Here is a 20,728-nt window from a genome sequence, read left to right on the forward strand (position 1 = left end):
ATGAATATATCAGTAATATGTGTTTTATACATATATATGATTTATGGTTTATTTCGCTTTTACATCTCTGTAGACCTATAAATGTGTTATCAGTACAAATTATTTTTCTTTTATAGGTATTATTATTCTTTTACATAATAAGGGAAAATTTAAGTTCTAAACTTAAAAAAAAACCCCGTAATTTATACATTTATTTCTTCTTTGTAAAATTGTAAAAGGACGATAGTAAATGATAGTTCTGAATATTAATTACTTTCTTATTACAACGGAGAAATAAAGTTTATTAGAATTCAGACCGGGATTTAAAAAAAAAACAAAAAAAAAAAAACATAAAACGTCCAATTTAATATTTTTTGGTGAGTGTGTTTGAAAATCATTTCTGTCTTGGCAAAAAAAAAAAAAAAACCTGGGTAATTATTTTCCACCCATATTTTAAAGAATCCTGCTTCCTGCGCGTCGATTGGCTAGCAGTGCTAATCTCGTGCAGCTCATGACCCAATCAATGGTGAGGATACTAGTGTTTCTCCAATCCTGTTACATTAGGTGGGATTAGTCTCAATACGGGTTGGACATAATGTAACGGGACGGAACCGGAAGTCGCGGTGACGTAACAGCCGTTCTCTGCTACCTAACACCAGACAACCGCGAAGAGAGAAAAAAAACTTTGTATAACTCGACGAAAGGGCCTCTAAAAAGTTGATTAAAGTGCTGCCACATGATGGCGGTCCAGTCCTAAACCGAGCTCGTGTCACAGATGTGGAGTTAGGGATGAACTCGAGGTGTGAAATCCAGCGGAGGCCCGGCGGCGGCGGCTTCAGCGGCAGCCCCGTCACCGGTTCCCCCGCTATGGGAGCGCAATCGCGCCGCAGGAAGATGGCTCCCAGACCGGCAGATTATAAACTCCAGATCATCATCATCGGCTCCCGCGGTGTGGGAAAGACCAGCCTGATGGAGAGGTTCACTGATGATACCTTCTGTGAGGCTTGTAAATCTACCGTGGGTAAGAAACTACCAACTTCTCCTAGCTCTTTATCTGAGAGCTGTTTCCATTCCCCAGTGTTTACCAGACTGCTGCTGTCTGAACAGCTGAACATTGTGTTCACTCTCACTGTTCAAATGTTAAGCACTTTTACACAAGATGGACTTCAGAAAGCTTTAACTTCATCTAGCTAAAAATCTTTTATTCTACCAACAACACAGTTTAGTTCATCGGGTCACTTGTGTTTCTCAACACATTTTGATTTGAACCTAAAGTTAACTAATCCATGTTAATAAATCCTAGGGCTGGGAGATATCACCATATCACATCCATATTGCGATATATTAATATCACGATATCGATACGATATGGTCACATTGGCCAGCCCTAGCTTGTAGTTCTTACAAGAGTCTTCATTTAAGTTAACTTAATTGAGTAAAATAAAACAGAACTGATTAGTCTTTAAAAAATATGTATAGATTAAAAAGGGGGGAGGGGGGTGGGGCAGTGGTGTCTTACTGGTTAAGGCTTTGGGTTACTGATCAGAAGGTCGGGGGTTCAAGTCCCAGCACCACCAAGCTGTCACTGTTGGGCCCTTGAGCAAGGCCCTTAACCCTCTCTGCTCCAGGGGCGCCGTATCATGGCTGACCCTGTGCTCTAACCCCAACTTTCTAACATGCTGGGATATGTGAAGAAAAGAATTTCACTGTGCTGTAATGTATATGTGACCAATAAAGACTCATTAGATTAAATCAATCAGTAGTTTCATTTTTGCGAATTTCATTAACATTAGCCACTTTGGTGTTATACAAAAATATGTATATCGATACATATCGCTGATATATTTTGATTTTATATATATATATATATATATATATATATATATATATATATATATATATATATATATATATATATATGATAAAATATGACATATTTTGATATTTTGATTTGATGATATATACAAGACTAAATCTCTGAATATACAGTTTATTAATAGTAATAAATAATAATGTGTTGTCTGATTTGTTAGTAAAACCTCAGTTAAGTGTGATGAAAGTCACTTCCACAAGATGTGCTGTTTTAGCTCAGTTAGGATGATGATTATTATTATAGTAGTAGTAATTAAAGTAGTAAAATTAGTATTATTTATTATTATAGCATATACACATAAGAGATTAAAAGATTGAAGAGTAGAAAGTTAAACTGTATAACTCAGTGTTTTGTTTTTACAAAAAAATTTGTGAAAGATAGCTAAGAGAAAATGTCCAGATAAGCAACTAAACCAATGGAATAGTCCCCACAGTCAACTTTTAATGCTTGACAATTAACGATCAGTTTATAAATAAGACGTTATAAATACGAGGTTATGTTTCGTTTCAAAGTGGTGCTTCATGTTACCGCTTTAAACTAGTGCCATAGAGCCCAAACCTAAAAGAGGCAAATGTTTTGAATTTTTGACGTGGTGAAAAGAAACACATACTTTTCTGTCCAGTCATATTTTAGCGTTCTGTTTATTCATCATCGACTTCTTCTTCTTCTTCTTCTTCTTTAAAGCAAACCAGGTCTTCAGTTGCTAATCAGACCAGCGAGGGTGGATAAAATGAGAAACCTATTAAACTCCTATGTCTTGTCCTGGTGCTAGTCTGTGGTGTGAGGAGAACTGGAGTCGCTGAACTACAGCTAGATTATCAGCTCTGCTCCAGTATTTGTTTAAAGTGCTCTATTCGATCTGCCGAAACATTTTACTGGGTCCTCGTCTGGTCCGCGGTCTGCCAGTCATACTACAATCATAATCCTTTGAGAATTACTATACATCATGAACGATTAGATTTGGAATGGGACAAAAGCGATCTCAATATTTTATACATGTGCGTTGTGTTAATTGTGTCAGTCACGTGATCAGCATAATAACACATTGGTGTTATCCAATCAGACATAATTGTGTTATGTTATTTAGGAATTTTCCCCAAAGCCCATACACAGAATATATCAGTATGAAACCTGGCCTTCAGATCGGATCAGCAGTCAGGAAGTCAGTGTTCCCAAAATAGTCCCGACTTTTACAGGCAGCTGCTATGGCACACAGATTGGCCTCCATTTTCTGCACTGTCACCCTTGTAACACACAGCGTGCCGGCTTCTATTGGCTTCCAGTGCCACTGAATATCTCCCAAAACACACCAGCAGGAGCTGTTCAGCGTTAGCACACATGCTGCTGAGAACAAACGCTTCACCTCAGATGTTGAACATGTGGGAAAGATCTGAGCTAATTACTGGGTTGATTTAATTACGTTTCTTATAAACTTATTTGGGGATCCTGAAAGTTTGAATTTGAATCTAAAACCTCTTGAAATCTATTCGCATATGAAGCGGCGGTACTGTACCATCCCGAAGTTGATTATTTTCCTATAACAGCACGTCCTGAAGCGTTATGGAATGTTTATTAATGTTACCCCTTTACATTACAGTAGCTATAAAAAGTCATGCCCTTGCCAGCTTCTTGAGTTTATTTTTCTCCCTCTTCAATAAGAAAAAATGCAGCTTGTTGCTGGGAAAACACAAAGTGCAAACTCTTCCATCTACAATTCAAAAAAAATCTTCCAATTACAGCTTTATCTCTAACGCTGATACTGGAGACTCCTTCCAAAAGTGCTAAATAAACTCCTCAAGGAAAACATCATCATATCAACAATTATGTTGGGTTTTTCTTTTTATTCTTTCTTTCCTTTTCTTTTTTTTTTTTTACAGCAAATATCAGCATGTTTTTAAAATTTGATTATTAATTAGGTTTAGATTATGTGGAAAGTTTGTCATACAAGTCCCTGTGAATTAGCTGTTACTATACAGGGTGTCCCAAAAGTCTCCATACACAGGGGAAATTAATGCTTTTTTTTTTTTTTTTTTTTTAGCAAAAATCGTCTTCCAAAATGTTTCATACATAGTTTATATTATATATTTTTTTAGCCATTCAAAAGAACGTATTGAAATCAGTCTCACGGCTTAATCGGGGCGCTGTCGCAAGGTTGCGACGGACTTTATCAGGAAACACGGCGAGCACATCACACACACACACACACACACATGACACTGCTGCCAAACTTATTAAGAAAATTCAAAAAGACTGGAAGTGTTGCGGACCGACCGAGAAGCGGACGTCCACGAACATCCACTGACGAAGCCACATCCGATGTGGTGCTGACAAACATAGTCCCATATGGGAAGTGGGAGCTCAGTGGTTAAGACATTGGGCTGTCACTGTTGGGCCCTTGAGCAAGGCCCTTAACCCTCAACTGCTCAGATGTATAAATGTGATAAATGTAAGTCGTACTGGATAAGGGCGTTTTCCAAATACCGCAAAATATGTATAGAGACTTTTGGGACACCATGTAGAACCAGAGCAAATCAATGTAAACCTGTGATTTGAATTACAGCCAGCGCGCTTGTCAGAGTTGCTGTTACAGAAAACCAATCAACACCTTCTGACCAATCAGATTCAAGAATTCAGCAGTTTGTTCACACTAAAAAACGTTCAAATCGGCTTTCTGCTTTCATGCCAGTGTCATACTTTCTGAGAAATTTTTAGCACACTTTTTTATTATTTCTCTCTCTCTCTCTCTCTCTCTTCCATTCTGTCTTTGTGTCCCATCTTCTTTTCATCTGCCTGTCTGTCTGTCTGTCGGTCTGCGCATGAAGGTGTGGATTTTAAAATCAAAACCGTGGAGCTCAGAGGAAAGAAGATCAGGTTGCAGATCTGGTAAGTGTACAGAACGTGCTCCGTCTTTATCACTGACTCGCCCTGACTGTGTCACTTCCTGTGTCTCAGAGGAACAAGTCAGACAGATCTGCGGCCCTCCCCCACCCCCACCCCTACCCCAGCCGGGAAGTCTAGCACATAAAACTCCCCCTCCTTCTCTCAGGGTCATGCGGACAGACTAATGAGGGATAATGCAGAAGTTAGAGATTGTTAGTAGTGCATCTCTGAGTGTCATTCCTCTTCTGTTTCACAATGTGTTCGTGTGAAAGGAACAGCTACAAGAGGAAAGGTGTTATGGTGCACCATGATACCAAATTTGATATAATTTAGCTGTGCCACCTTTTTTAAGTCCTATTGGTGGTTTTTCCTTTCATATGAGTAATACAAGTGTAAACACCCATTTTTATTTATTGATTTATTTATTTTTACATAGTACATTATATAACAGGGGTGATGCTTTGCTTAGCAGGTGAAGTGCATGAATATATTTAATACATTGCTTGCTTGCTGAAGATAAGTTTGCGGTCCACATGACTAACTAGCTCGAGGTCTGATGACTCGCATTAACCTGTTACGATCCTTTGTATCTTCCTCTCTGCATTTCTGCAGTCTGAATGGCTTTATTTCCTCCCTGTCGCTTTTAAACTCGGACTTTTTGTGCTTCGGCTCCAGTTCCAACCCATTTCGATTTTATCATTTCAACTACCAGCCAGTTCTTTTCCTGTCTTGTTTTTCCGAGAACACTTTGGGTTGTTAAAGGAATCGGGGGAATCTCTGAGATCTACATGTGCAGTATGTTATGTTGGGAGAGATTGAGCTGACTAGGTGTGAGTTTGATGGTTGCGCGGCCTTACGTTCGAGCTTCAGTGCGGCTGCGCGTCATTTTAAGATTTTACACACCAATATCCAATCCAAAACTGGCGAGAAATTGTTGGCGTCTTTCTGCCAGGAATATACTCTGACACTTCTACTTTAAGAAAGCATGAATATATTTTAGCAAAATGATGTGGAAATGTATTTATTTAGGTGCATTTCTAACCTTACCTTATGTTTTGGCCTGTAAAACTCCTGTTCGGTAAGGAGCCAGTTTAATAAGCACGGTGGTATGGATATCTAAAAAAGCTAACCGTGATTTCCTCGCACAGCGAGTTTCAGTTGTTTCATGAGATACGTGCGGCGTGGACATAAGCCTGAACAGTTCAATTCGTAATCAAACACCAGATGTCGGGATGGCCGAGCGCTCCTGCGTCATCACCATCATCAGAACAAAGAAGAGCTTTTACACACACTGTACAAACGACCGCAGGCAAAGTTTTAAACCAGATCAAAAGTTACCGAGTTTATTCAACTGATTGATTCAGTTATTTAATTCCCCGTCAGTGTGAACAGAGATCAGTCGAGTGAAGAGACGACCATGAGGCTCGTTTTTAAAACCACGAGTGACTTCTACCTCAGGTGTCGAGACAGAGACTACGTTTATTTGGACAGCAGTAATCTAGTTACTGACCTTATTCTGAATAAGACAATATTGTGATTAAGGTGTTTACATGAGTCGCTTTTAGAATACTCCTTTCATGTTCCTGTTTTACATGTTATAGAACATAGATCGATTGACGGCACACTTCATTACGTCACCACGCCACACCGTCCGACGTCCCTCCAGAATTTCACGTATCGACATTGACACGTATCGACCAGTTTTGGGTGCTTAATTGCAGTTAATTATTTATCATGCTATACATGCAAATAGACGACTGCTTGAAGCCGTGGGCTGCGTCCCAAACCATGTACTTGCCTGCTATTGTAGTAAACACTCTATAACACTATAAACACACTATAGTAGTTTGCCGTCAAATGGTTGAGCACAGCAGTGTGTGTATGTGTCCTGTCGCAAAATGCGGTGAAAACTCCCACCGATGTTAATAGTGTGATTAAGGTGTGTACATGTCTGTAACGCACGTCAATAATGCGACTAAAACAGGAATACTCCACGTCTTAATTCCATTTGTGTTTACTTCGAGTATGACTTTAATCGGATTAAGGTCATCAATAATCACTGTTTACGTGCTAGTTTCTTAATCAGAGTATCATCTTAATCGGGTTAATATCGGATTATTGTTGTCCATGTAAACGTACTGCGAGACTGATGTGGATGATGCTGATAATCAAAGTGAGAATTCAGTTCCCGTTGTAAGCTTATAGTTCTTTTAAATTTGTCAGTATAAATTATAAACGTAGAGTTAGGTGGGGTGTTTTTTTTTTTTTAAATTGAAACCAAACCTTTAAATGCGATTTTCTGCATTTTTACTTTTGGGGGTAACCAGAGTTTAAACTGCTAGAAGGAAAAGTCTTAAGGAAAGTTCAGGAAAGTCTATGAAGACTAGATTAGATGGGTCCAAAAGTCTGAGCGTGCTAGTGACAACGCTTCTATTTTTTTTTGCATTCTTTTTGAATTTAATAAAACAACTTTCATGACATGTTATATTATTGACAACAACTTGAGTGAAACGTTTCTTGGTATAGGACGTTTCCCTCGCGCCTCTAGGGTCGGGGGTTCGAATCCCACCTCGGCCGTGTGTGCACAGAGTTTGCGTGTTCTCCCCGTGCTGCGGGGGTTTTCTCCGGGTACTCCGGTTTCCTCCCCCAGTCCAGAGACATGCACTTTAGGCTAATTGGCGTGTCCAAAGTGTCCATAGTGTGTGAACAGGTGCGACCCTGCGTAGGATAAGGGCTACAGGAAATGGATGGATGGTGTCTCTTAGTGTTCTAGTGTCTCTTAGTGGGGGTTTGCGTGCATACCCCCACCCCATACCTCATACTCCTTAATCTATCCCAGTCCATCCATCCCTCCCTCCAGCTGTTTATTCAAACCTCTGACCCACACCCTTTACTAATCCCACCTCCATCTCTATATGTCTTTGTGTTTGCCACATATCTACTGACATCCAGCTACCCAGCATCCTCGGCTCCACCACTGTTCACCTTAACATGCCATCGCTACCATGTGACGCCTCACCTATCCCTCTCTGTGACATCATATCCTGTTTATTGCGACCAAGCTAGGGTGGATAAGGTACAGTAAAAGCACAGGTTGTCATTCTTAAATCTAGTAAAAGAGCAACCGATTTCTAATGGAGTTATTAATATTATTATAGCGTGATTTTACACTTTTCATCAGGTAAGTCTAATGAAAACGAATCCCTCGGACTTAATGGTTTAATTGCTTAAATATTGCACACAGACAATCTCACGAACCGCTGATCGAACCTGTTTCCAATGCCAGTGCATGTCCATGCATGTGATTAACACTCAGCCTTGTGTCATTTATAAATCATTGTATTCTAGTGCTTCAGTTAGTGTGTTCTCTCCAAGTGGTATATTATGGAGCCGTTTCATATATTATACAGTAAGGAAGTGAGTATTATACTTTGAGATGCTGTGACGTCGAGGTGTTTTTTTTTTAGGGACACCGCTGGTCAGGAGCGATTCAACAGCATCACCTCCGCCTATTACCGAGGCGCTAAGGGCATCATAGTGGTGTATGATATCACCAAGCAGGAGACCTTTGAAGACCTGCCCAAATGGATGAAAATGATCGACAAGGTAATGTAAGCATTGCTAACTATAAACACATGACGAGCTACAGATTCAGTCCAAGCACAGCTTGAAAGTCGGCCATGTTCTTTATTGTTGCGTCGGTTATACAGAGTGTCCCAAATGTCTCCATATATAGAGGACTATGTTTGCCAGCACCACGCCGGTTGTGCCTTCGTCAGAGGATGTTCGTGGACGTCGACTTCTCGGTCGGTCCACAACACTTCCAGTCTTTTTGAAATTGTTAATAAGTTTGGCAGCTGTGTCATGTGTGTGACTGAGTGAGAGAGAGATGTGCTCGCCTCGCCGTGTTTCCTGTTCAAGTCCATCGCAACGTTGCGACAGCTTCCCGATCCAGTCGGAAGAATGATTTCAATAAGTTCTTCTTTTGTCAAAGGCGTTCTTAAAGACTACCTGAAAGAAAAATAATAATAATATAAACAATGTATGAAAAATTATGACTTTTTTTTTTTTTTTTTTTTTTTTTTTTTTTAAAGTACATGTTAGTCAAGAATTATCTATATTATCTGTTATTAATGGAAGCTTTTAGTCAGATGATACTCGACTATTTAAGAATTCACTGTTAGCTGAACTCCCTGAATGAAATATAAATTTATCTGAATAACTGTTCACACAACATTAATCTCTTTTTGATTAGCTGATGATGTGAGTTTCATTTAAATGGTACATGTAGTGTACAGAAGGGATGGGCGATATGGACTTAAAACTACATCATGGTATTTTCTGGTGTGTATTGCGATAGCGATACCCGTGACGATATAAATATTGTACCATTCACCGCTGTTTTTGGCTACAAGTGCCCGCTGAATTGAGAGCCTCAAACACAAACATTGATCTACAACAGAGGTTCTCAACCTTTTGTAACTAAAGTAAATCCAAGCCTCCCCTATCATGTGGGGAACCCCCCCCCCCCCCCCCAATATTGGAGGAGACCAGGTATAATGATGATCTATTCTATATAAAATCGATCTATATATAATCTTAATCTATAATCTGTTTTTGATAGATTGATTTTTTTTTTGCTTTTGTGTTTTTGTAATTTTTTAAATAACTTTTATGGCTTTTCTAAAACTATATAACGGACAGGTATGGAACATGAATGATCAAAAATGTTTCTGAACACTATAACTACTTTGAACAAGAGAACTAGACTAATTACGTGGGCTATTTTACACGTAAAACATGCTGAATTATATTCATCTTGCGTTCTAAAAATATTCACATACGAATGATGTAAATTGGGAAGAAGGGCGCGTCTCGTTAGCCATGACATTGTTAAATCAATCAGTGGGACACCTGCGCTTGCTTCTTTTTACATTCACGTCTGTCCCCTGCCGTGCGATCACCGGGATGTGCTGCTCCGGCTCTCAGCCCCTCACTGAACAGAGCAGACGCAGAGAGAGGTGAGACTGCAGTGGGAAAGTAAGACCTCGTGGTTGCAGGACAGTACTGGAGACATTTGGAAAGTTGCTAAGGTTTGTCCAAAAAGTCGTTTTTATTTTTGCAACAAAAAAAAAGTCATTAAGTTGGTAACACTGGTCTGCACTGACAGCTAGATAAAAGGCGGGCTAAGCTCCGCCTCTCCCCAGCAAAAATAAAATACAGAGGGAGAGGGAATGCGGGGTTTTTCGTTTATGCACATTCTAAAAAACACATTAGAAAAGCAATAAAATACGCCGAGTACAAAAATGATGTCCTGTCTGTGTGGGGGTTTTTTTCTTCTTTTTTTTTTTTTGAAAACCAACTTGGGCCCCTCTTCCGATCTCTTCGCGCCCTCCCTGGTTAAGTACCATTGATCTAAAAGTAAAACTGATTTTCTGTAACCAAACCAGTTCCAGATTGTAGAGGTATCTCCTCGTTTAGCGATAAACTCCTCCTCAGCTTCACGTCCGTCTTCCGCCATACTTGTTTTCGCTCTGCACGTGAGTTGCGAATGGGTCGCAAACCGTCACACACAGAAGTACATCATCAGCTAGGCTTTACGTTATGATCGCAGGAAGACTCGTTCTTACAGTGGGGAGGATTTCTACCGGTATATCACAAACGATAAGATATCGCCCATCCCTAGTCTACATATAGTGGTGGAGTGATATGGGCACTTTTTTTATGACACCATTATTCAAAATTGATCATTATATTTTATCTTGATCATATATGTATACGTATTTTATAGAAATGTGATCTAAAAATGACTTTGATTTGAAGGTAATTGGATACTAGAGTCTTTCACAAACATGATTTGATTTTGGATCATTCATTTTTCTTGCGTTAGTTTAGAAAGATGTGGCATTCTTAAAGAAATATCATTTAAGAATGTCGTTTTCATAAATGCCTGAATAGAAACCGTTCGCGTTAGTGGACCTTTTGGCCTTAATTTAGGTTTTTGTATAATGCTTGTCATATAGTCAAGATGTAGAATTATTGGCACCCTTGGAAAGATGAGTAAGCAATGGTTATGAAAATGGCTTTGTGGATAATTAACTGAAAATGTGAGAGAAATCCTAATATTTCATTTGCATACACTTATTCTAATAATATAAAAAAGTAAATATATATCTTTGTAACAAGCAGTGTATTTCGTCCTTTATGCAACCTCCTGTTGCCAACAACACTCAGTACAAAATCTCTCCACGTCCTCTATAAGTCCTCTCTTGTGGACTCTTGTCTTCAGCTCGCCTCATAGGATTTCAGTCATGATGGCTTTGTCGGATGCTTTATTCTGTGATCACAGAAGCATTTTTGTGTGAATCCGGATGTACGTTTTCGATGATTGTCCTTCTGGAAGATCTAACCACAGTCAGCCAGATTTTCATTTAAAATCTCCTGATTCTTCGTGTAGTCCATGATGTCATGTGTCCTAACATGGTTCCAGGATCATTGGAGGAAAAACCGACCGCATCATCATATCCGTCAGCAGTGGGGATCGGGTTATTTATTTTCTCTCTGTATACTCATCCTTCTGTTGCACAACGTTCCTTGCTATGTGTGTGATTTTAAACTAGTTAAGACATTGTTCATAACCGTTTACACTCATCTTTACTAAGGGAACGTTACACGTTGAAGTTTTAGTGGTGTACAGTGAAATGTATCGTTCGGTTTGTGTGTCCTACAGTACGCATCAGAGGACGCCGAGCTCCTATTGGTCGGGAACAAGCTGGACTGTGAGGCGGACCGCGTCATTGCACGACAGCAGGCCGAGAGGGTGAGTGTGTCTCACGAGCTCCGTGTAACGCAGCGCTTGTTTTTAACACACCCTTGTTGAGGAGCCGAATCCATGCCACCATTTTACGAGCCGTTGTGTTACTTTTATCAGCTTGTGACTTCAGGAGCAGAACGTAGCATGAAGGCACTGTGATCTGCAATCTTTTATCCGAGCAGTGAAGAAAAAATTACACCCAAGCTATGAATAATTGTAGACCGACGCACTGAAGTATATTTTCCGATTATATCATTTGGCTCGTCTGTGTGTGACAGCCAGTTTTAGAAAAGTGCTTTCCTTTCTACACCCTCCTTTCAGTGTTCTGAAATAGGAGGTGAGGGGAAGCCAGAAAGGGCATGGTTTAAAAAAATAAATAAATAAAACTGTAATGGATCCAAAGCTATCTTTATTTCCTCAGAGTGTACTGTATTTTATACTGAGTATGCTTTGCTTGCTGTGTTGTCTTTTTTCTTTTCCATTTGAATTTGGGTTACTGGTATTTAACATGGAATTTCTATTGTCATCCTGTGTTAAGTCAAAATCATTCATTAAAAAAGCTCTTCAAAAAATTATTTCTATCCTGTTTCCTCTGGATACTCTGGTTTCCTCCCCCAGTGCAAAGACATGCATTGTAGGCCGATTGACATTTCCAAATTGTCTGTAGTGTGTAAATGTGTGTGTGATTGTGCCCTGCGATGGGTTGGCACCCTGTCCAGAGTGTCCCCTGCCTTGTTCCCAGAGTTCCCTGGGATAGGCTCCAGGCTCCATGACCCTGTGTAGGATAAACGCTACGGAAGATGGATGGATGGATTTAGCTGAAGGCCGAACAACAGCTACATTTTCATTTATGGCATTTGGTAGATGCTCTTATCCAGAGCAACAACTGAGCAATTGAGGGTTAAGGACCTTGCCCAAGGGCCCAACAGTGGTAGCTTGGCAGTGCTGGGGCTTGATCTCCTGCCCTTCTAATCAATAACCCAGAGCCTTTAACCTCTGCCCATATAAAGCAGTCCATACTTAGCAGAGGATGGTTTCAATCCATCGACCTATGGGTTATAGGCCCATTAGGTCAGAAAGGGCCACTTTGTATCGTTTTAGCCGTAAACTAATGAATGGTTAAGCATTAAATAGTAACTCTTGCCACTATTCAGTCCTGTTACTTGCGACATTGTGTAAGCTGGGAATCTTGTCTTTTCTTTCCTGATCTTATTGGCAGTTTGCCTCACGGATATCAGGGATGCGATTCTGCGAGGCCAGCGCCAAGGACAACTTTAATGTGGATGAGATCTTTCTCAAGCTAGTGGATGATATTTTGAGCAAGGTCAGTATTCTATTTTGACTCTCTCTTTAAACACAGTTATTGATGTATACAGCCTAAGCTGCATTATGTACATTGATCTGTCGGTATTGGGTTGTTTAAATAAATAAAGTGAATGCCTTTTATTTATTTATGTTATGTTATGTGTATATATATATATATGTATGTGTGTGTGTGTGTGTATATAATATATATATATATATATATATATATATATATATATATATATATATATTATATATATTATATATATTATATATATATATATAAAAAATATACATATATATACATACATACAGTGAGGGAAAAAAGTATTTGATCCCCTGCTGATTTTGTACGTTTGCCCACTGACAAAGAAATGATCAGTCTATAATTTTAATGGTAGATTTATTTGAACAGTGAGAGACAGAATAACAACAAGAAAATCCAGAAAAACACGTCAAAAATGTTATAAATTGATTTGCATTTTAATGAGGGAACTAAGTATTTGACCCCTCTGCAAAACATGACTTAGTACTTGGTGAAAAAACCCTTGTTGGCAATCACAGAGGTCAGACATTTCTTGTAGTTGGCCACCAGGTTTGCACACATCTCAGGAGGGATTTTGTCCCACTCCTCTTTGCAGATCTTCTCCAAGTCATTAAGGTTTCGAGGCTGACGTTTGGCAACTCGAACTTTCAGCTCCCTCCACAGATTTTCTATGGGATTAAGGTCCGGAGACTGCCTAGGTCACTCCAGGACCTTAATGTGCTTCTTCTTGAGCCACTCCTTTGTTGCCTTGGCCGTGTGTTTTGGGTCATTGTCATGCTGGAATACCCATCCATGACCCATTTTCAATGCCCTGTCTGAGGGAAGGAGGTTCTCACCCAAGATTTGACGGTACATGGCCCCGTCCATCGTCCCTTTGATGCGGTGAAGTTGTCCTGTCCCCTTAGCAGAAAAACACCCCCAAAGCATAGTGTTTCCACCTCCATGTTTGACGGTGGGGATGGTGTTCTTGGGGTCATAGGCAGCATTCCTCCTCCTCCAAACACGGCGAGTTGAGTTGATGCCAAAGAGCTCCATTTTGGTCTCATCTGACCTCAACACTTTCACCCAGTTATCCGCTGAATCATTCAGATGTTCACTGGCAAACTTCAGACGGGCATGTATATGTGCTTTCTTGAGGGGGACCTTGCGCGCGCTGCAGGATTTCAGTCCTTCACGGCGTAGTGTGTTACCAATTGTTTTCTTGGTGACTATGGTCCCAGCTGCCTTGAGATCATTGACAAGATCCTCCTGTGTAGTTCTGGGCTGATTCCTCACTGTTCTCATGATCACTGCAACTCCACGAGGTGAGATCTTGCATGGAGCCCCAGGCCGAGGGAGATTGACAGTTCTTTTGTGCTTCTTCCATTTGTGAATAATCGCACCAACTGTTGTCCCCTTCTCACCAAGCTGCTTGGCAATGGTCTTGTAGCCCATTCCAGACTTGTGTAGGTCTACAATCTTGTCCCTGACATCCTTGGAGAGCTCTTTGGTCTTGGCCATGGTGGAGAGTTTGGAATGTGATTGATTGATTGCTTCTGTGGACAGGTGTCTTTTATACAGGTAACGAGCTGAGATTAGGAGCACTTCCTTTAAGAGTGTGCTCCTATTCTCAGCTCGTTACCTGTATAAAAGACACCTGGGAGCCAGAAATCTTTCTGATTGAGAGGGGGTCAAATACTTATTTCCCTCATTAAAATGCAAATCAATTTATAACATTTTTGACGTGCGTTTTTCTGGATTTTCTTGTTGTTATTCTGTCTCTCACTGTTCAAATAAATCTACCATTAAAATTATAGACTGATCATTTCTTTGTCAGTGGGCAAACGTACAAAATCAGCAGGGGATCAAATAATTTTTTCCCTCACTGTATATATATATAATATATAATACAAATTCCTAATGTTGCCAACTATTTGCGTAGTGCTAAGTGCTCAGATTAATCTCAGTGCAGCTGTTTGCATGGGTTTTCTGTTAAAAAAACATAACCCACATGCACAAAAAACTTGCTGGCAGGAGGAATCAGCTACACTAAATGGCCGCAGGTGTGGATGAGTGTATGAATGGTGCCCTGCGAAGGACTGGTGTCTCAGTAGCATATGCTCCGGATCCACAACGACCCTGACCATGATAATGCGCTAACTGAAGAGGAATGATTGAATGAAAATGAAATGTTTGCTAACAGTTTAAAGTTTTGACAAGTGTGAATTTGAGTGCAGTCTAGAAAACCAATTTCTGGTCCATTTGCTAAATTTCCGCTGAAGTAGTAGCTCTGATGTGACAGCACCACATGTACGAGTGAGCTGTTCATTGACTAGTCATCCAATAACGAAACTGCCTAGACTCATTACTTCCTGTTGCAGATTTTACAATAGCAGCAATAGCAATGACTTATTTCTCTCAGCTTGAGCAAGAGTGGTGAATTCAGTAAAAATTTGGTTTAGTTGTAATGATTATTTTTTGTTAGAGTGCATTTCATTCCTACAGCAGATTGTAGAATATGTGCCTTCTATGTTTCCTGTTTCTGCAGATGCCTCTGGAAATGCCCAGTAGAGAACTTTCCAACAGCGTCCTTTCCCTTCAGCCCGAGCCTGAAGTGCCCCCAGAACTTCCGCCTCCTCGCCTACGCTGCTGCTGAGCCTCATCTCGGTCCTCCTGCTCCAGAAAAGCCCCACCGTCTCCCATCAGCCCCTGCATTTCCAGCGACTAACCACCAGAGGGTGGAGTGCACCTGCACTGAGGCCTTCCAACCCGCAGGGAGCTGTGGACTCCAGGGCACGAGCAGCGGGGAGGGCCATTCCAGGGGCAAGAACATTCAGATTAATTCACCACGTTTAGACTTTCTGTGTACAATGCCGCTGTTAGATTTCCAACTACATGAAATCAAGACCGACGACTTCTGTTCTGACTGTGTAGCTGCATGCACACCTACAAATGCAGTGTCCTATACTGTGTTTGAGTGTGTATAATAGTTCAGTAAGGAGGGGGGAAAAAAGACATTTCATAAGCTTTAGTTTTTAACGCCACACATCACTCTGTTTAAGAACTCTGTAGCATCTCAGCGATCAAGTGCACTCTCATGACCTCAAGAGTGTATGTCTTGCATTGATTTGAAGCTGGGCCAGTCGTGAGCATTCGGATCAGAGTCCCTGAATCCAACAGCTCCTCTTATGTCCCGAGTGATTTACCATCCAGTAAAGAGTTTAGTTTAGGGGTGGCATGTACGATCCCTTGCTACACTAGGGCTTTCTGCTTTTTCTGCTACACCATTTACGTTTACATTTACGGCATTTTGGCAGACACTCTTGTCCAGAGCGACTCACAGCGGCAGTCGGAACAAATGCAAAGCAATGTAGTTCACTGATGGAGTAAGGACAGGTGAACTTTAATTTGTGAGTTCACAAGCCCCTCTGTCTTTCAAAGGCAGGATTGTGGGCTCTTCAGTGGGGGGAAAAAAACTGAAGAGCTGCTTATTATTAAGTAGCGGTCAAACCGAGCAGTCTTCTTACTGTTGCTTAGTGTACACTTAAAAAAAAGTATTCCCATCTCATCCACCCACATACCCTAATGTTTTTGTGGAACAGTTCTGCTTCTCTCTCTCTCTCTCTCTCTCTCTCTCTCTCTCTCTCTCTCTCTCTGCCTGTCTGCCTGCCTCTCTCTCTCTCTCTCTCTCTCTCTCTCTCTCTCTCCGTCTCTCTCTGCCTGCCCCCTCTCTCTCTCTGCCTGCCTGCCTCTCTCTTCCTCTCTGCCTCTCTCTTCCTCTCTTTCTGCCTGCCTGCCTCTCTCTGCCTCTCTCTCTCTGCCTGCCCCTCTCTCTCTATCTCTTTCTGCCTGCATCTCCCTCTCTCTCTGCCTGCCCCCTCTCTCTGCCTGCCCCTCTCTCTCTATGTCTCTCTGCCTGCCTGCCTCTCTCTCTCTCTCTCTCTCTCTCTCTCTCTCTCTCCCCCTCTCCACCTGCCTGTCTCTCTCTCTTTCTCTCTCTCCACCTGCCTGTCTCTCTCGCTCCCCCCCCCCCCCTCTCTCTCTCTCTCTCTCTCTCTACACCTGCTAGAATTTTCTTAGCAAATATGCCAAATGTACCAGAGACTAGAGTTCCCAATTTATTATTTAGTTATTTTCTGATAGGGGATGTGGTCAGATGTCACAGCCTCTGTCTATATTCTTGTCATGTTCTTGCACTACAATCCACACTTGTAGCTGAGATTTTCCAGGACAGGCTGTGTACAGAAAACTCGAAGCACTAATACATCGTAGACACTAGCATTGCCATTTCTGTTACTTTTGACTCAATGGAATTACACAAAAGGAGGGTTTTATAGAGGGTGCTAAAAGAACTGGAATTTTTTTTTTTTTTTTTTTTTTTTTAACCTAAAAGGTATAAAGAGACGAGCCAAGTAGATGACATTAATAGCGCCAACAAGAACACGGACCTTTGTTTCTGACTAAATGTCACGTAAATGGCTATTATGGGCTGTATTCTAAAAAGGATTGTTGAATCCAAATGCACCTCATTCTGGAGCATCTTACTTTGTTGTCACTGCAGATATTGCCATGGGAACACACACATTTACACAAATAGCTATTATACTCGTGTCACGCCATGAGTTGGAGGTGTCCTGTTGGTCTGCGAAGATGCTGTGGATTATTTGAATTGATTTGCCTTTATAACACACCTCAACATTTTTTGTGGTGTGTGTGTGTGTTCCAGAATTTGAAGCCTCCTGTAATCACTAATTAACAACAGGCACAATAATTTATGATGTGGACGAAAATGGAGCAGTATATTATATATTTTTTATGATTCGAGTGCACATAATCGTGCACAGAGATTTCAATGTGTTGATATGTATTCACACCCTGCATTAAACAAAATACTCAGTAACTGCATAAGGGCCTAATGTGGCAGCTTTGGTTCTTATTCTGAGAAACAGGTGTGTGTATGTGTACTGAAAGTCTAACGCGCAGTCTTTCCACACAGACCACGTATTCCATTTTCAAGTTTAATATGATTTCTAACAAAGGCTTTGTACACCTGTAAGGTTGTAAACCAACCTAAAAACCCGCAGTATTTCTCATGTTTCCTGACATATTTAAGGAATGTGTACTAACCTGAAGGTTGCTTACTTTTTTTTTTTCTGTGTGTGAACGTGCCAGACTTGTTGATGAAGGGCCTTTATTTACCACTAAGTGCTTTTTACTTGACAACTTGCGTGCATAATTGTGTTTACTTCAGATTTCCTTTGTTTGTATTCTGCAGTCTTGAAAAAATGAGTCAGATTTACTAAGCTATTGCTAGAATTATTTTCTGTCCCTATTTTAATTGTCTGTTTTTTTTTCTTAAAGGGAAATTGGAATTATTGATTTTACTTTTTCTTTCTTTTTTTAATATATAACGTTTTAAGTCGAACTCCGTTTTTGAAGGATTTTGAAGTCATTTGATTTGAAGTCAAACTCTTTTCTTTTTATACATGTCAGTATTGCTGCAGGAACACTTGTAATCATACTTGGTAAATCTGTCGCATGGTTTTCGCTTGTTATTGAACTTGAACATGTCATGGCCCATAAAAATAGTTCATCCCACTGTGAGGATTTCTATAGTGAAGTAGCAATAACTGCTGCATTGTATAGAGTAACCTTATGTTCATTCTCATCACTTATAGGACTATTTTAGAATTTATGATTCAGAACTTATTAAAAAAATTCAATTAAAAAAATGAAATGGATCCTCACTTAGATGTTGAGGTGAGGAAGTGTACTTTGTAATCTGATTTTAGGTATTTGAAACAGTTTGGCATGTTTAAACTTTTTTTTGGTGATATTTATAACTCGTGGTGTTCTTGAACTAATGAAGTGGAAATAAAAATATATATTTATTACCTATATGAGCAAGGGTTTTATTATTATTATTATTATTATTATTATTATTATTATTATTATTTATTGTGTATTGTGTTTTAAGTCTGTTCAAAAATTCAGTATCTCCTTCAAGCCATTAGATGGCGATGTTTTATTATGCGTGATTCAATATTGTTTCCAACAGGTGCTAGTTGACTTTTTCCACATAGACTACATCAGGGGTTCCCAAAATTTTCCAGGGCAAGGCCCCCCCCAAATGGCATTAACACTTGACCGTGGCCCCCTTTTGCAAGATGTCTTTAAAACACATTAAAAATACAGACTTAGGAATATATCCCCCTTTTTTTTATTAATAATTACATCTTACATCTTTACATTACATTAGGAATTTGTGTGTGTGTGTGTGTGTGTGTGTGTGTGTGTGTGTGTGTGTGTGTGTGTGTGGTTGTCTGAGAGTGAGAAAGAGAAAACATACATTTATTTATTTTTCATATCAAATTGTTGAGGCCCCCCGGGTGCCCCCTAGCGGCCCCCACTTTGAAAACCACTGGCCTACATCACAAGAGTGGGCCACTTACAGCAATAAAAGGAAGAGTGAAAAGCATTTTCAATAGAAACTCAATCGCCATGTGAAAATATTTGCATGGATTTAACACTAAAATGCTGATACGCTATGCCTACTTGGAGCTTTCTGTACTTATGATTCACTTTCTGCTCATGTGGATCCCAGATGGATACGCAAAAGATCTGCACTTTCCCAAAAAAAATTGTTCATGGCTGAGACTCACGCCTCAGTAGATCATCACACCTGGATAGTGCAGACTTGTACCTAACAACTGCTGCTGTAATCTTATAAACTGTCTTCACAATATACTGAACATGCTTTCAGCACACTTAATACTGTTTGACTTCACAATAAACAGCTGTAGAAGAGTAATCATTTACAATCACACCATCCTTTGGGTTGTCACCCAAAAGAGGATGGGTTCCCTTTTGAGCCTGGTTCTTCTCAGGTTCTTTCAGGGAGTTTTTCCTTCCACTGTCACCTCTGGCTTGCTCATTAATGATCTAAACCTACATCCGGATTTCTTTAAATCTGCTTTGTGAGAATGTTCATTGTAAAAGTGCTGTATGAATACAACTGAATTGAAATTCCATCCATTTTCCATACTGCTTACTGTACACAGGATCGCAGGGGGAGCCTGCAGCCTATCCCAGTGGACTCGAGGCACAAGGCAGGGGCCAACCCATCGCTGGGCACAATCGAACACATTACAGACAATTTAGAGATGCCAATGCATGTCTTTGGACTGGGGGAGGACACCAGAGTACCCAGAGGAAACCTCTGATGCACGAAGAGAACATGCAAACGCCACTCACAGGGCAGAGGCGGGATTCGTACCTCCAACCTTGGAGTTACGAGGCAAACGTGAGAACCACTAAGCCACTGTGCTGAATTGAAAATGTGACATATGCACAACAACTGGAGGTGACTATTGACATACTGACCATTTAAAATATGTCAAAAATGTTTGTGTTTTTGCCTGTTCATGTGCAGAATTGAATGTGCTTATTTATACATGATAAATGATTTATATATGAAGAAGGCTTTATTTTTGACACATAAACATTACAGTACAATGAAGTTGTACTCCACATATCTCGGCGTGTTAGGAAACGGGTCAGAGCACAGAGTCAGCCATGATATGGTGGAGCTCTGTGGTTAAGCGCCATGTGAAAACCACTATATCTAAAGCTGGTGGAACTTGTAAAGTGCTTCAGTCAGAATTGTACAGGTCAGTGGATTTGCATTGAGTGATGCTGGATTTGCATGAAGACATGAGGACGACCCTGGGCAACACCTGCTACCAAGGTAACAGGGGCGTGGCTAGCCTCCACCTGCTCACTTTGTTTATTAATATCGGCCTTTATTTGCAACATGCTAGTAGATTCCTGTCCTATTCTAATAGAGCTAAAT

The 20,728-nt window shown here is 40.4% G+C and overlaps 1 protein-coding gene across 1 annotated transcript; it reads left to right on the plus strand.

Annotated features, from left to right (window-relative positions):
* The first annotated feature begins 565 nt into the window (after positions 1–565).
* Positions 566–18,774, plus strand: rab12 (RAB12, member RAS oncogene family). Its single transcript, XM_017496378.3, has 6 exons — positions 566–1,000; positions 4,675–4,735; positions 8,200–8,338; positions 11,463–11,552; positions 12,766–12,870; positions 15,425–18,774. Exons 1-6 carry the CDS (start codon positions 769–771, stop codon positions 15,530–15,532), a joined length of 735 nt encoding a protein of 244 aa, XP_017351867.1. The 5' UTR covers positions 566–768; the 3' UTR covers positions 15,533–18,774.
* The last annotated feature ends 1,954 nt before the right edge of the window (positions 18,775–20,728 follow it).

Source organism: Ictalurus punctatus, chromosome 20 (genome assembly GCF_001660625.3).
Source record: "Ictalurus punctatus breed USDA103 chromosome 20, Coco_2.0, whole genome shotgun sequence".
NCBI lineage: Eukaryota > Metazoa > Chordata > Actinopteri > Siluriformes > Ictaluridae > Ictalurus > Ictalurus punctatus.